At 39.2% G+C, this 16,034-nt stretch overlaps 2 protein-coding genes across 8 annotated transcripts in view; one reads left to right on the forward strand and one right to left on the reverse strand.

Annotated features, from left to right (window-relative positions):
* Positions 1–7,736, forward strand: part of LOC107083377 (5'-AMP-activated protein kinase subunit gamma-2-like) — a 44,112-nt gene extending 36,376 nt beyond the window's left edge. For 6 of the 7 annotated variants that reach the window (XM_015372563.1, XM_015372564.1, XM_015372565.1 and 3 more), the window contains 9 exons: positions 1,090–1,148; positions 1,231–1,276; positions 1,360–1,414; positions 1,523–1,649; positions 3,847–4,012; positions 4,099–4,136; positions 4,211–4,357; positions 4,440–4,533; positions 6,730–6,787. In XM_015372563.1, coding sequence (XP_015228049.1) covers positions 1,090–1,148; positions 1,231–1,276; positions 1,360–1,414; positions 1,523–1,649; positions 3,847–4,012; positions 4,099–4,136; positions 4,211–4,357; positions 4,440–4,533; positions 6,730–6,761 — 764 coding nt within the window. In that variant the 3' untranslated portion in view covers positions 6,762–6,787. Of the gene's footprint in view, positions 1–1,089; positions 1,149–1,230; positions 1,277–1,359; positions 1,415–1,522; positions 1,650–3,846; positions 4,013–4,098; positions 4,137–4,210; positions 4,358–4,439; positions 4,534–6,729 lie in introns of all 7 variants that reach the window. The other variant, XM_015372561.1, reaches the window with a different exon arrangement.
* Positions 7,737–12,916: 5,180 nt separating this feature from the next.
* LOC107083382 (apoptosis regulator Bcl-2-like) overlaps positions 12,917–16,034 on the reverse strand; it is a 42,119-nt gene continuing 39,001 nt past the window's right edge. Inside the window, exon 2 of the mRNA XM_015372575.1 lies at positions 12,917–15,447. Coding sequence (XP_015228061.1) covers positions 15,310–15,447 — 138 coding nt within the window. The 3' untranslated portion in view covers positions 12,917–15,309. The remainder of the gene's footprint in view (positions 15,448–16,034) is intronic.

Genomic DNA, 16,034 nt, shown 5'->3' on the forward strand with positions numbered 1-16,034 from the left:
GTTACTACCACAAGTATAATGTTGAGGTATGCCCAGAAAAAACGTTTATAGCCCCGGCCTGTATTAGAGACCGGCCATTATTTACCTCCTCTGACAGCAAGACCGGCCAATATTAGAGACCCGGCCGCTATTGGAATACAGGCCAATATTAGAGAATTTACAGTATATATATATATATAATTTGGGCTTACAGTTCCTAAATTATTTGCTTTTCCATTTGGGTATGTAAAAAAGGAGAGAATATTAAGAGGTTTTCATCTGTCAATATGTTCTATCCATAACTCCTCAAGTAGAAATGTTTTAGTTTCGTTTGGTTTGAATCTGTAAAAAATCTTCTTTTAAGAACCTGTTGCGCTCTGATTATTAACAGATTAAATGAAAAGATAATCAACAGATTAATCGATAAGAAAATAAATGATCATTAGTTGCAGCCCTAGTAAGAATATAATACGTGTCCTTAGACTTGCGATAAGTAACCTTTAAATGATTGCATGGAGGGGATTTTCTGGCTGAGGTGGAGAAAATGTGTTTTTGTTAAAACTTCATCATGGAATATGGATGCCTTTTGCTCCTTGCAAACATTTATTTTAGTTCACTGGAGGACAGAAAGCAGCATTAAAACATTAATGAAAACTGTCTCTTGTCCTTTAGGTCTATATATTATTTAAGCCTCATTTGGATCTTTTAATTATTTCCTTTCACCAAGCTGGAAAATGTCATTGCTGTTCTGGTTTGCTATAAATTAACAACGAGGCTGTGCTGTGTGTTGATGGTCAGAGCTTGCAGACCATGACGCCCTATTGAGTCGAAGCAGCATCGAGCTATTAAAGCACAGCGATGACTCATTTATAGTGAGTGTAGAAACGATAAAGTAACATCTTTTGTTCTGTGGAGTCAGGGGAGCTGGTTGAGGATTGAGTTTGTTTTTAGCTTTGCTGCTGGACGGCCTCTGATGAATAATGAATGTCAAGTCAACAAGCAAAGGGGGAAGCAGCGCTGTGCTGAATGAACCACGCCCTCGTTTCATCTGCACTGTGCCTGCAGGGTTGGCTCCGAGGTGTTTATTGACTTGATCTGTTTTCACTGCAGGAATGCTGACAATCACAGATTTCATCATCATACTGCACAGATACTATAAATCACCACTGGTGGGTTTCATCGACAGATTACCTTTAAATATTCTCCTTTGGGTCCTTAATTTTTTAATTGAGATTGGTTTGTTGTTTTTAGGTGCAAATTTATGAGTTAGAGGAACACAAGCTTGAGACGTGGAGAGGTAAGTACCTTCAACTGTTGCTCTAACTTTCTTACAATCTAAGAGTTTAATAACCCATTGTTGTTCTCTCTTCTTACTCTCAGAGGTTTATCTTCAAGCAACGTTTAAACCTCTTGTTAACATATCACCAGAAGCAAGGTTCTCTTCAAACGTCCTCCTGTTAAACATTTTCTTTCATTGTTTTTATTTGTTCATCTTGAACTGCTGCAGTTGTGACTCGTTTCTTTTGTTTTCCCTTTTTTCCAGCCTGTTTGATGCAGTATACACCCTCATCAAAAATAAAATTCACCGCCTGCCTGTCATCGACCCTGTTACAGGGAATGCACTTTATATTCTCACACATAAGAGGATCCTAAAGTTTCTCCAGCTGTTTGTAAGTCCAAAAAAAAGGCTCTTTGTTCATGTGTCATTCACAAGGTTACAGTTATTCTCTAAGAGCTGAATTAGTCAGACTCTAAACTTTCCCTGCTCTCTCCTCCTGCTGTGTCTCAGTCTCATATGCTTGGCTCCCCCTTGTGGTCAATGTGAAAATTGATCAATACTCTGCAGGTGCAGCTTGAAAAATTTTAGTTTCATTAAAGAGTTAATTTAAGTAATTCAGTGCAATAAGTGAAATAAATTTTGGCATTAAACAGAGATAGAACATTTAACTTTTTTTAAGCATTTTTTGGGGGGTTTAATGGAATCATTAACCCAGGCATTGGTATTGTTGACAGTGCGGACAGCTAACGAGTACAATAAGAAGAACAGATCCGCTTCTCCATAAAGCTCATCATTAGCACCCTTTCCCTTGCAACAATTAGTTATTTAGAATCAAGACAGATCAAGAAGAGCGAGTTCCAGAGGAGAATATTTAATTCAATCTAAGTAGGTTCCTCTGGATAGGCAGTATTTTCCTACCATGCTTTTAAACCTGGAACTCTATTCCAGCATCTATAATAGATCTGGATGTTCTTGGGGGGGTTTCGGAGGCGAGATGTATTTTAATCCTTGTTTTAACAACAGAATACAAATATTGCAGGAGCGGAGTGTCTGGGCTGGTCCCGGCAGGAGACCGAGGATGGAAATCATCCTGGGCTATAGTGCTATATTTTTAGTATTTTTACAGATTGCATTTTACACTATGTTAGACTTAGACAGATTTTATTTGTCATTTTGTTTACACGTGTGTAAAACAAAAAAAATTTGGACAAAAATTTTGGACAATTTCATCTTTTTTCAAAGTGCAGCCTTGAAAAAGAGTAAAAATGACAGTAAACTTACAGTTCTAATTTATTTATTTTTTTTTTGTAAATGTAAATCCATTGTCACTTTTAAATCATTAAATACTGGTGCAAATGTGTTTTAGATCCTTGAGCTAACATAGTGGACTAACACCAGCACATGACTTGGCTCCTTAAATCATCACTATGTTTGGAAGTCTCTCCCTCCAGCATCTTGGGCTCTCATCTAATAGCAATGGTTATCCCTGTTGCTTCTGCTGCATTTCTGAGTGCATTTCTTTCTTCCACTTAACTTCCTATTTACATTCTTTAACAGTGACTCTTTTTTTATTTTTTTTATTTTTTATTTGCTGAGGTAAGGAAAATATAAATTTTAAACCAGGGGTCTTAAACTCAAAACTTGTCCAACAACATTTAGATGTATCTCTTGCCCTAATAAGTACCGTAATCTTCGTACTATAAGCCGTGACTTTTTCCCCATTTTTTCAACCATTTTTCAACCTTGCTTATATAACAATGCAGCTTATCTTTGGACTTTTACGGTTAACGGCCAATAGGGTAATACGGTACCTAAATCTATGGATTTTACCATCCACCATGTTGAAGTCTCATTTGCTTCACACACAAGTAACTGAGCGTGCAGGAATGCGAGCGTCCTCCGGAAGCAGCCTCCGAGGAAGACGGACATTGCGAGCGCAAGACAGTTTGTGTGACACACTCATTATGGAAAACAAACGTTTAAATGCATATGATGCAGCTTTTAAGTTAAAGGCAGTCAATTTGGCAGTAAACGAAGGAAATGGAACCGCTGCAGGTAACCTTGGAATCAAGAGTTCAATGGCGAGATGTTGGAGACGCCAGCAGGAAGAATTCTCTCAATTCAATTGTGTTGAAATGTTAATAAATAGGAGCTCCCCCAAACAGTTGCCTCTTTCCCGACAATCCTCTCTGTGCACGAACCATATGGTAATTAAACATAACATAGTCTGGTGCGGCTTGTATATGTACAAATCATGCAATTTAGCGTCTGCGGCTTATATTCAGGTGTGTCTTATACATTAAATTACGGTAAATGAATAAACTACTGCTCCAGCATGCAGTCAAGCTATGGAGAGCTCCAGGTGAGCTCATATTGGAACTGACTTTGTTATGGAGCTGGAAAAACATATGGCTGAAAATCTTCTCAGTGCACTTTCAGTGTCTGAAGCTGGATTGTCCACCTCTGATTCTTTTGTTTTTGAAGAAATCCCATTTTTGGTTCTGATTAGATTAGAAATATGTGGTGTGTTCAGTGGGTCTACTTTCCTTCTTTTAGGTCATTCTTCTTTCTTTTTTTTTAATGCCCAGATGTGCGAAATGCCAAAGCCAGCTTTCATGAAGCAGACCCTAGGTGAGCTGGGTATCGGAACGTACCATGAGATTGCTTTTATCCACCCTGACACGCCCATCATTAAAGCACTCAACATCTTTGTGGAGAGACGAATATCTGCTCTGCCTGTGGTGGATGACTCAGGTCAAATCACAACTGATCAAAACCTTTTTTATTAATAATCATATTGGATTTTGGCCTAACAATTCTTTATTTTTTTATTCTTGCAGGCAAAGTTGTTGATATTTATTCCAAGTTTGATGTAATTGTAAGTATACTCTTGTAGGTATGCTTCTCCCGTGCTAGTTGCCCTTGTTCTGACTCTTCCTCCCTCTGCTGCAGAACTTGGCTGCAGAGAAGACGTACAATAACTTGGACATCAGCGTGACGCAGGCCCTGAAACATCGCTCGCAGTACTTTGAAGGAGTCGTTAAGTGCCACAAAATGGAAACGATGGAGACCATTGTGGACAGAATAGTCAAAGCAGAAGTGAGACACGAAGCCCCGTTTCTGCATTTAGTGAGTCAGAAACGGCCTGAAACTGATTGAGGCTTCATCTCCTTTGTTTCAGGTCCATCGGCTGGTGGTGGTGGATGAGCGCTCCAGTATTGAGGGCATTATTTCCCTTTCAGACATCCTCCAGGCTCTGGTGCTCAGCCCAGCAGGTATAGATGCTCAGCATTGGTAGCCGTAATTGCCCCCCCCTTCCCTCCCATTGTTCCGGACCCCGAGCTTTCCCCTAGCCACCAATGCTCTAACCCTGCCCCAGGTAGGAATAGCACCTGTTTGACTCATGGCCTGTCGGAGGCATGGTACCTGCCCACTTTCTGCTTGTCCTGCTGGATCGTGTTTTGCACAGAAGTGCTAATTGTTTTTACACGCAACTTAACTCTTTGCATTTTACTGAAATAAATTCTTAAAAAAACATCTATAACTGATGGATTTTATAGTTTCTCTCTTGCTAAATAACCATTCCCATTTTTAGAATTCTGCTCCCGGAGGTTTAAGCTTGTAGCGTCCATGGCTGCATTTTGTTTATCGCAGGCTGCCCTTTGATGCGCAGTATGTTTGGCATTGACGTGCTCGAGAAGAAAATAACAAGCTAGCTGAATTTTAACCAGCTCTACGGGGCCTTAAAGCCCATCAGATCAGAGTTGGTGCGATGCACATCGAAGAAGACGTGTGCATGCAGGCACTCATTAATTCAACACAGGATCCATCAGCTCTGTTAACCAAACCCTACAGCAGCGTCTGGGGCTCCATTTAAAAAAAACTAACTTGGCTAAAGTACAGTCTTTTTAATTGTTTTCATGTAATTCTAGTTGAGTTGTTTTGGATTAATTTAAATAATTTTCTCCTTTTTACAAACTGCTGCTTCTATTTTTGGATTTTTTTGGCCTTTGGTGCTCAAGAATTGGGAAGCAATAGCATAAAACTTAATTGCCTTGCATTTTCGTCCCGGCTGCTTCTTCAGGAATCAGAGTAGTTTTAAGGGCTCCTCCCGTCCTAAAAACTAGAGAAATTCCTCTTTGCAGTGAATCTTCCAAAAATCATGTCTGCTGGAAATGGTCTCAGGGTTTTAAAATGTATTACACTGAATATTTATTTATTTATTTATTTTTTTTGCATGGGAAATGTTTGAGGAAGTTTGCATTTTCATTTGCATTATGTTTGCCATCTAAAATATATTTATATTTATTTATATTTCTACTCTTATTAAACGTGATATTATATGGTTTTAAACCATTGCTGAAATAGTTATTTACAATTTGAAAGCAAAACCTTGTGGGAATTTGCAGAATGAACATGGGTGTAATTTGATTTAGTCTCATAGTCTAATCATTGTGAAGGAATTAGTGATATCACTGCAAAATGATCTAGAAATAAGTAAAAAATTTCTTTCTCAAATTTATTAACCCTAGTAAATAAGATGATTTGCCAATGGAAAGAGTAGTTTTACTCTTAAAATAAGATCAAATGCGCTTGAAATAAGACAATGCAATTGTATTCTTCTTATTTTAAATGTAAACTGTCTAATTCCATTTGCAAAGTCTCTCACTTTCCTCCTCAATTCAAGAACAAACACACATATTTTAAGAAAAAATGACTTATTTAGATTTCCATTGTTTTAAAGTGTAATTCCTGGTTATCTCTGTTGGAGCTCAAATTCCTCCGGGTACGAATTTAAAGGAAACACATTAAGAACAAGTCAGTTTGTAGTTTCTTTATATATGTTGTAGAAAATCGCAAGGATTTTTTTTTTTTTTTACCTTTTGGTGCCTGCTCTTCTGTTGTCCAACATCCTGACTGCAGCATCCTAGAAAGATGTTGTTTCAAAGGAGTACCGTTCATACAGAGGACACTGAGTCCATAAATGGCAGCCCAGTCAAAAAGCAAATAGGCCAGGGGAGGTCTGGGCTTCTGGGTAATGAGGTTTAACCAGATGAACGATAAAGTGTAAAGGTCTGCAGGACCCCCACCCTGTTTATCCGTGCAGAAACATTATGTTCCTACAGGACAAGATAACGAGGAAGTTTGCCCAAAAAGCACACCAAAGTACAGAACGTTTATTTCAGCTTTCAAATTAGTTTTAGCTTCTCGTTTGGCCTGAACCACCAACTTTAAAATCCAACCCAGCAGTTTTGGACAGTCCAGGTCTCTGCTGTGTCTCTATTTTGCATTGGTGTTGTAGTGATGCTGCTGAATGCATTAAACAATGTTCCACTAGTGGTGCTAATATTTTGCCTGATTGGTGCGTCTAATATTTACATGCATGATTGTTATACTCTTATTGAGGAAACTGACAAATCTTTAAATTTCCGATCGATGTTCATGCCTACATTCTGCTGCTGTCGTTGCAGATGCCTGTAAGGAGGAGAACCTGACTGAATGAGTTTGTGGTGCATCAGCTTTAGTGGGCGAAGTGAATTCATCTACAGCTTAAGTTGTATTGTTTGAAGCTGATGTGGAAATTCTGGAGCGGTTCGGAAAAGTCATGTGCAGCTGAGTGAAGTGGAGTGAAGTTTTTTTGCACTGAGGAATGGATTCTCTCTCTTTTTTTTTTTTTTCTTTTTCCAGTTTAAACACTGATCCAATGCACACGCATTACAAACCAATATGCAAACACACGCCGATGAATGCAACAACCTTATGGGAAATGGAGAACATTTTCAGATTGATCTGGGCTTTAAGTAGTTAAAATCATGTAGCTGTCATCCTACACTTTTTATACTTTAGTCACGTTTTGATACTTTAACATCCATTGTACCAAAGTGTTTTAGCAGCACAACTACATCCTCATCCACAGAGATTGGACAGCTGCTGTCAGCAAGGAGAACCGTTGCCAATGCCAACATAAAATCACTCAGTGCGCAGTTTTTTGTGCCTTTTGTGCAGCATTTTGCATTAGTTTCTCACTGTGTGACTCGAGTGCTTTTTTTTTTTGTAATATAAACGTAAGATTGAAACATTTACTTTTTAGGGGTTAAAAAGTCATTTATACTGTTTATTCCCGGCTGTTATGGAAGCTTCACACAAACAGGTGGAGCTGCTGGTGTGTGTCAGCTGGATCGCAACAGGACTCATCTCATTCTTGTGTAAATGAGATTGTTCTCTGATGACGTCACAGAAAGCTTTATTTTTATGAATGTGTTAACATATCTAAAGATACTTCAGTTTGAATGTTATTTTTGTACATATATTGTGGCAGTATGTCTAATTCAGAGAGACTTTGTATCGAATCAAAATGTACTGTAAATGTGCAAAGCATGACAAACTACACTTCAGCAGAATGAATGTTTGTTTTGACTTTTTCTATTTTTCTGGGAGCAGAAAAATAAACAGACACTGAATGTACTCTAAAAGCCGAGTAATTTGTCCCTTTTTACTTTTCTTATTATTCTTTGCAAGTTGTCAACATCCATCTAGTATTTATCTGTGCATTATTCAGGCTCAACCTTGTAGTTACTGACATGGGAGCTGGCTCGGAGCTCGTCTGCCTGGCTGTGTGTTTCCTGGACGGGGCCGCCTTTTACAGCTGCTTTTTGAATCTCTGCTTCTGTCTCCTTGAACCCAAGTCGACCTCAGCAGATGGCCGCTCACACTGAGCCTGTTTCTGCTGGAGGTTTATTCCTGTTAAAAGGGAGTTTTTCCTCTCCACTGTCGCTACAAGCATGCTTAGTGTGAGGGATTGCATTCGAGTCAGTGAGTCGATGCAATCAACTGGTTTTCCTTAGATAGAAAACTTTGAATCAATTTGATTGTATGATCTGGTGAACTTTGAAGGGCCTTGAGATGACATGTGTTGTGAATTGGCGCTATAGAAATAAACTGAATTGAATTTAATTGAAATTTTAAAAATCTATACATACATAATACATCAGTTACACAAATACGTAGTCCTTTATGATGATATATAGTTGCTGACAGGCAGCACTGGAAATAACAAAGTACAACTGCTTTTTTTGAGTATCTTTACTTTACTTGAACATTTTATGGGAAGTACTTATAACTTTCCCTCCACAACATTTCATAGTCAAATATTATACGTTCTACTCCATGACATTTTGAGGAAGTTCCACTGTTGCTGTTTTTTGTTCTTGAAATGCAATTTCCACATGGTAGATAGTACCCCTTAGGACTACATTTGGACACCATTGTTGTAGAAATTTGCATGACGTTCCACAAATCTCTCATATCTTATGGCAGATAATATTTGTTGTTTATTAGTTTTATTAAGGCATTAGTGGTTGCCATGTGGGAAGAGTTCACAAAGCAAAGTTGTAGTTTGTTTGTGGTTACAGATTCAACCTTAAATATCTATTCCATAGTATGAGGAGAATCAAGATGCTCCATTTCTCTTCTTAGTTTGTTTTTAAATGAGAAATAATAATCAAAATAGCAGTCCTTATATTTTGTGCTATTTTTATGCTGAAAGTTAGAATCTGTAGCAGTGTTTCAATGCATCGATAAATTAGGTGGTTCATGAAAGTTAAAAGGTTAAAATTGCTCTGGAAATTAGAAAGAAATGTGCCAAAATTGGAAATTTTATTTTATTTTTGAATACTCAACTACTTTTAAATCCAAGTATTTCCAAAAGTGAGTAATACTTTAACTTAAGTAGATGTTTGACTAAGTAACTTTTACTTGTAGTTGAGTAAGATTTAACTATGAGTATCAATACTTTTACTCAAGTACTACTGTACAGTTGAGTACCTTGTCCATCACTGCTGACAGGACATTGCTGATACAGTTAAAGCGATTGGTCTGCATTCAATCTATTATGCAGATTAACTTTGCGATTTTTGTTTAGGGGATAGCAANACAATAAAGCAACACCTTGAAACTATCGCTAAAGTAATAAAGAGCTTCCTTTTACAATGAGCTTATTTAAGTGTATGAGTTGAAATCATTAGAATCAAGAAATGCGCTCAGAGAGCGCAGACCTCCACCAGGCAGCAAATTCTGCCTCATATTGTAACTTACACCTATAGCTAAAACTCGTATGGATCATGACTTTTTTTAATTTGATGCTGAAACGGTCAATAGTCACTGCTGCCCTCTGATTTAGGGGAGGATCTGTTTGTTTCCTGCATAAATCACTATCCCCATATTAAAGAATGCTTTAAAAAAAATCTTGTGTCCAGTTATGATCTGGATCATCAACAAAGTTTTGATTTTTCATTGGCATGACGGACACCTCTGATTAAATGATAATTTCAATTAAATTCATATAGAACAGTTATACAGCAGGTATAGATGCTCAGCATTGGTAGCCGTAATTAATATATACAGTTATCCTGTACACAGACAGACAGACACAAATCTCCTAAAATCATGACCTCCTTGGTGGAAGTTAATATCTCCAACAATCTTTCTGTAAAAGTTTATAAACAATCCACTGGACTTGCTTTCCGAGGTTTGAAGACGTTTCTTTTCACCCCCAGGAAGCTTTCTCAATTCAAATGTCATCTCCAACTACCCTGCCACACCAATTACTTTAAGCATTTAGCATGCTAAGGTGAGGGTATTTTCATCAGTGCAAGCATAATAGCGTAAATAATATTGGGTAATTTCTTAGCAGTGGGGCCAATGTTCTGCACTCGCTAAGTTTTCATCTGTTTTAATTTTTTTCAACATTTCAGAAAATAATCTTTAGGGTTTATGAATATTACAAAGTTTCTAGATTTATATTTGCTTTTAAATTCATTTAGCCTACTTCATGCTGTCAGACAGGTTCAGTTTAGCGGTTTCTTTAGGCCCAGGTGTGGCTGCTGATAATGAAATCAGTGAGCTATATTTTCACACAGTCAGTTTTCTTTAGGCTGCTGCTTTCTTTTATTTTATTTTTTAGAGGTTTTTACGGCCAAAGTGGTTCATTTATTGTAAGGTAGGCTGACAGGAAAGGGGATTTTTTTAAATGTCCTGGGATCTTTTAAGAAAGGGTAAGAACAGAAAAGTTCAGAAATTAGGTTTATATCTTATTGCTTTTTTGAGTTGTTCTCATATCATGAAAGTTTTTAATATGTGTGGTGGGAAAAAATACATAAAACTGGTATTTGGACTCAGTGTGTCAGGGTATTAAAATCCAAAAACAGACAAATCAAGTGTTCCTCTAGTGGGATTAACAATTATTACTCTGTTATGTAGAGAAATATTTACCCAGCATCCCAACACTAATGTAGACAAACATCACACTGCATGTTCTCAGAGTTTCCTATCCTTTCATAGCTTGAACACATCTTGGGTGTTGATGCCAGGCAGCTTCAGCTGGCAGACACCCCACACAGACTCATCCCCAGTCGTCTTTGTCCTGCAGATTACTGTATCAAGAGATAAAGATTCTCTGATGGAGTCGATGCTTCGCCAGCTACTGACAGCTAAGCAGTCAAGCTGTTGAGCTATCAGCCTTACTCATAGCACACAGTCCTAAAGATGTTTCAGTGACTCATATTTTGCCAAACTGTGGTTGGTAAACGCTCAATATTTTTCCTTCTTTTTCTGTTTTTTTGCCAAAACCTAACAGAATTATATTTGAAATATACATTTGAACTGTAGGGTTAAAGAAAGGAAATGTCCTATTATTATTCTGAGGAAGTTTGTCCTCTGTGATTCACCCCTTCAGGGCTGCTAAAATGCATAGAAGTTAATCCAAATAAATATTATGTGTTTGCATATCATCATCCACAAGGTGACACTGTAGCACACGCCTTCAGCAGCTAAGTCCACCCCTGTAAGCTGTTCCCATCCTGGTGTAAGGTTCTTTTCTATTTTTTTTTCTAATATTTACAGTTCAGCATTATTTTAATGGTTTCCAAGTTGTTAAATCAATTTAAAGAGATTTTCACAGGAAGTTTTTAAGGCTGTTAATTTGAGGAGGGAGCGAAGATCAGATGGACTACCAAATGAGGGGTAAAACAGGACCAGGCTTCCTCTTGACAATCTGCTTTGATCTCCTATTCTCCCCTGTGATATGCAGCTCTGGGAAAACCTCCTTCGCACCTTGTAGCCCTAAAGCAGAAGGAGGGGATGGAGGGGAAGGGGGGGCTTCAACACCACATCTTCATCCTCCTCCTCCTCTTCAATGCCCATCTTTCTCACTTTCTATACCTACAAATTCCCAATCCACACCCACACCGGACTCGCTTTTGAAAGTCCAAGACCTGATTTAAAATTCGTTTTCAGGGCGAGTCATGCATTTTATATGCATGGTGCGAGCTGGAGAGGAGGAGGAGGAGGGATGGAGGGCGTCTTCACTCCAAATGAACTTTACTCTGCAGTTGGTATCCTCGGGGATATTGCTGCACACACACCCATCCCTGCTTTTCCAGTCTCTGCTACTTGGCCCTCATTTTCTTGCGCCCACTCGGCTCTTTCAACATTAGTTTTCACTGCATCATGATCCAACGAGCAGTGAGAGGGCCTCAGCCTTTGAAGACAAGTGTGATCAGAGCAGAGGCAAGAGGGCGTACAAAAACCTGGCCTGGGGGCATTTATATAGGTGAGGGGGTTCAATACTCTGGTGTTTAGCAGCTGAGGAGGGGAAGGATGACAAATGCAGCAGTGTTTGGGGACAGCTTTGATGTCTGCTGCTGCTGCTGCACAGTCCTTCACAAGGAGACTGTCGCCTTGACATGATCAGGCTCACACAGGGCTCTGATAGATGTAACAGATAATCAAAAGAATGTAGCTGATCCACCACTCTTCACCTTTGAGCTGCTCTTACTCTCTCCATGCCTTGTTGACTTTCTGAGAGGCGACCGAGAATCAATAAAGACAGACACAAAACAGAGCTCAAGACGGCATCTGCTGGAGAAATCAGATTTATTAGGAACAATAAGATCCCACTAGCTTATTGTGGATATAGCAGTAAACAACAGGAACACAATTCACTTTCTGTTTTCTTTTAATAAGTGCTACAGGTTTTTGTATAGAGTATAGACAGTGAAACAGTACAGCAACAAGAGTGCTACATTCATATATGCACACAGGATATAAAAATGACTATATTGCTGTTAAGTTCTTCATATTCCTGTGCAGGAATTGCCTCTTGTTTCACACAAACTCCCAAATAAACTTTGGGAGCTGTGTTAATAAAAAGAGGAGTTTTAGGTCTGGCGTTTGACATTTTACACGTTAGTTATTGTGTGAGCACGAAGCTGACGAAAGTGAAGCGGTAATAGCACGGTTACACCACACAGAAACCTCTCAGGGAGCTGAAGCCACAGTGCCTTGCAAAATGACTCTCCATATTTTGACGGGTTACAGCCACTTCTTTAGGGAGAGATGATATTAAAGGTTCACCAAAATAGTGCCAAATTGGGAAGTGAAAGGAAAGTGATGCATGGTTTTCAAAGCGTGCTGCGGTTGGAGCTGCAGGTCTCTAAAACCTCAATTTGACTCTTTCTCTCTTACAAATTGAGCTATTGCTCAGTCAGATTGAAATTAACCCAAATAAAGGAGGCAGAGCCCACGGCATGATGCTGCCAACACATTTTTTTTTTTACAACAGGGAAGAAATTCCCACTGTTAATTTCCTGCCTTAACATAAACCCCACCCAGTCTCAACCTCTTTTCTTACCAGATCACCAAACTCAAAGTATTTTTCTGTGACATGCAACGATTTTCACACAGGCTACAAAGGTCATTTACGTCCTCATCTGTCCAGATTACCTTCATCCGTATCTTTGCTGTGTTTCCTACATGCTTCTCACACCTTACTTGAAACAATGGCCTCTTTCATCTCTTAAAGGCCAGCTTTGTAGAGAGCACACCAAAGCTGTCCTGTTTACAGATCCTCCTAAATGAACTATGGGGACGTTTGCGTTGTTAACATAAGAGGCTGGACTGTTTCCTTAATGAATGCTCTTATTGCCCAACCTTTCAGCGTAGGTGGTCGACAAAATCTGCCAGTAGAATTGCAGTTCTAGGCCATACACCTTGCATTTTAAGTTAATGCAATGAGGACTGTTTGTGATTTTATCGGGATTTCAAAAGGTATGTTTTATTTTTCATAAAAATAATTTGAAAGCTATGGATCCTGTTCTTTCTACTTTACAACTGTGCACCACTTAGTCTTTATCTAGCCTAAATTCCCACTAAAAAAACACAATACCTGTGAAAAACCCTTTTGCATGGCACTGTGCTCCATGTATGATGCATTTTGAATTGGATCATTACTAGTTTACTTTGGTTTCCAGCTCTCTACACATGTACACTGTAAATTTGTGGCAGTTTAAGCTGTGAGGAAAAATTATAATCTTGACAGTATAGCAGCCTCAAAGCCGAAGATCAACGCAACAAAAAAAGATTAATTTCTACACATTGTTATATTAGCAGCCAGGAAAGTATGTAGTTTACAGTGTGATTTCATAGAAGAAGGAAGATAAAAGTGACTAGTTTAATTCTGAAAGTCTTGTACCTTGAAATAAATTAAAGAGTTGTAGCTTTATTCGTTGTTATTTCTTCTCTGTAGCTTTGTTATAAATACGGTTACACATCATGAGCGTCTAATCTGTTAAGTCTGACTTTCTTCCATGCAACACAGACTTTGGAGACTTTCTAAGACAGAAAATTAAACTCCCCTCTCCATTTAAAACCTATGAGGTTGCAAACAACAAAAATATTTTTCAAGACTTTTTTTTTTTTCCATCAGACTGTAACACAAGACGAACATCAATAAAACAGGTTGAAAGAAAAACAAAATCAATGTTTTTTCAGAAGCTGGACAAGGGGGCGGCGGGGGCTGAAATGCTGCTGACACGATTTCCACCCGGTCACACGTGGCCGCACCAGATTTCTCAGTCCACGTCAACAGCTGTCAGTGTCAGAACGGATTCATTACTGCAGCAACTGGAGGACGCACGTGTCGACAGTCGGACCACAAACTCTGAATTGTTTGTGCTAATAGTAAAAGCTAGAAAATGAACAGGGGGGGGTTGGTCTCCTTCACATTACACTGCTTGAGGAATGTGGTCTTAAAATTGTCCTGTTATAGCAGAGGCTGCAGAAAGCAACATTTATTGTAGGCTACCTCTAACTCATTCTCTCTGTGCACTCAGCTCCATGTTCCTCTCAGGACGCTTGGCAACATACCTTCAATCTTTATTTTATACTCCTTGTAAAAAACACACACACACACACACACACAAACAAAAACCTCCCCATTTGGTTTGCCATGCAAGAGAAATAAAGCCAAACACAAAAATCAAGGAGCTCTCAGCCGAGTCGAGCTCAGGCCTTCTTTTCCTCCATTACAGACCCAAATCGAGAGAGAGAGAGAGGGTGTATAATGGTGCAATGTGTTCACCTGAGCAGTGTGAGGAGTGAAAACAGTAGACACACGCTGTGCTGGCTGCAGTGAGCTGTTTCCATTACACGTTCAGAGCAGCTGTTCTGCAAAAGAAGTGCTTTGAATGACGGCTGTAGGGAGGTAACTGGAGTCCGCAGCTCCTACAGGATCCATGGTCCTATAACAAGTGAGGGGGTGTCTGCTGCTGCTGCTTCTTCATGACCAAGCCCTCCTTATACAGGTTCCACCCTTGCATACTGTGTCTATACTTTACCATTCAAACGATCATGCTCTAAAGTCGCACAGAAGCAGGCAGGAAAAAAAAGAAAAAGACATGCACTCCTTGTTCCTCCTCGGTTCACTCGGGTTAGTGTGCTCACACCTCAGATGCATCCTTGGGCTGCACCTCTGGTTCCCTTTGCTGTTTTCTGAGTTGTGTCTGTTCTGACAGAAGGGGGCAAGAGGAACAGAACTTTTCACAAAGAGGCTTTGAAGAGAGCCGGATTCAGTCTGAAGGTTGTCTCTGAGGGGGTCAGGGGCGTCTTTGAAAACAGTAGGCACAAGGAAAAAAAAGGAAAATGAGAGGAGAAGGGCGATGGGAAATAAAAGTAAACGGATGGAGTCAGAGGGATACAGAGAGAGAGAGAGACTGTCACTTTTGTGCAAGGTACGCCCCGATGGTGATGCTTGCCGCCCCGAGCGCAGCAAGGCCAAAGACCGTCTTGATGGACGGCCAGTAGCAGCTCAGAATGGACTCCTTTTGTCTGTCGTACAGTTCCACAAATGCCTCCTAGAAGAGAAACAGAAAGGAGACGACAGTTAATCCAGATGTACTCTGAGCAACACATAAGGCAGTCCATACAGACATCCTGTAGACTAATAGATATTTGGTAATAAGCTCTTATGGGTTAAGGCTAAGTTGACATGTTGGACCCTGAAGAACTTTACACCCTGTGTGACGACTCTGGCACTTTCATCCAGAAGGAAAAATAAACTGTATGGGGGATGGCTTTAAATGCAATGCTCACAAGATGAAAGAAAAGCTGAGGGTTTGTACTATAACTGTATTGCCCCTGAGCAAAGTTCTTTTCAGTAGAGAGAGAAAAGATGATGTTGCCTTCTGTCTAAAATAAAAAAAAATAAAAATGTGATTGAAAATGAAAGCATGCCTACATTAAGATGTCTACTGATGTTGAAATGTTGCTGAAAGGTGTTCTGGGTTGATAACATGTGCTAACCAAAGCTGGCTTTTTACATCTTTATTTAGTCCCAATGTGGATGACACCTATGGGCTAAAATAAATACAAAGAATGTTTTTTTTTTTTTTTTTTTTTTTTTTAAGTATTGGCCAACTTTAAAATACCGTTAAAATGTCTG

This window comes from Cyprinodon variegatus, unplaced genomic scaffold, assembly GCF_000732505.1.
Source record: "Cyprinodon variegatus isolate N-32 unplaced genomic scaffold, C_variegatus-1.0 Scaffold73, whole genome shotgun sequence".
NCBI lineage: Eukaryota > Metazoa > Chordata > Actinopteri > Cyprinodontiformes > Cyprinodontidae > Cyprinodon > Cyprinodon variegatus.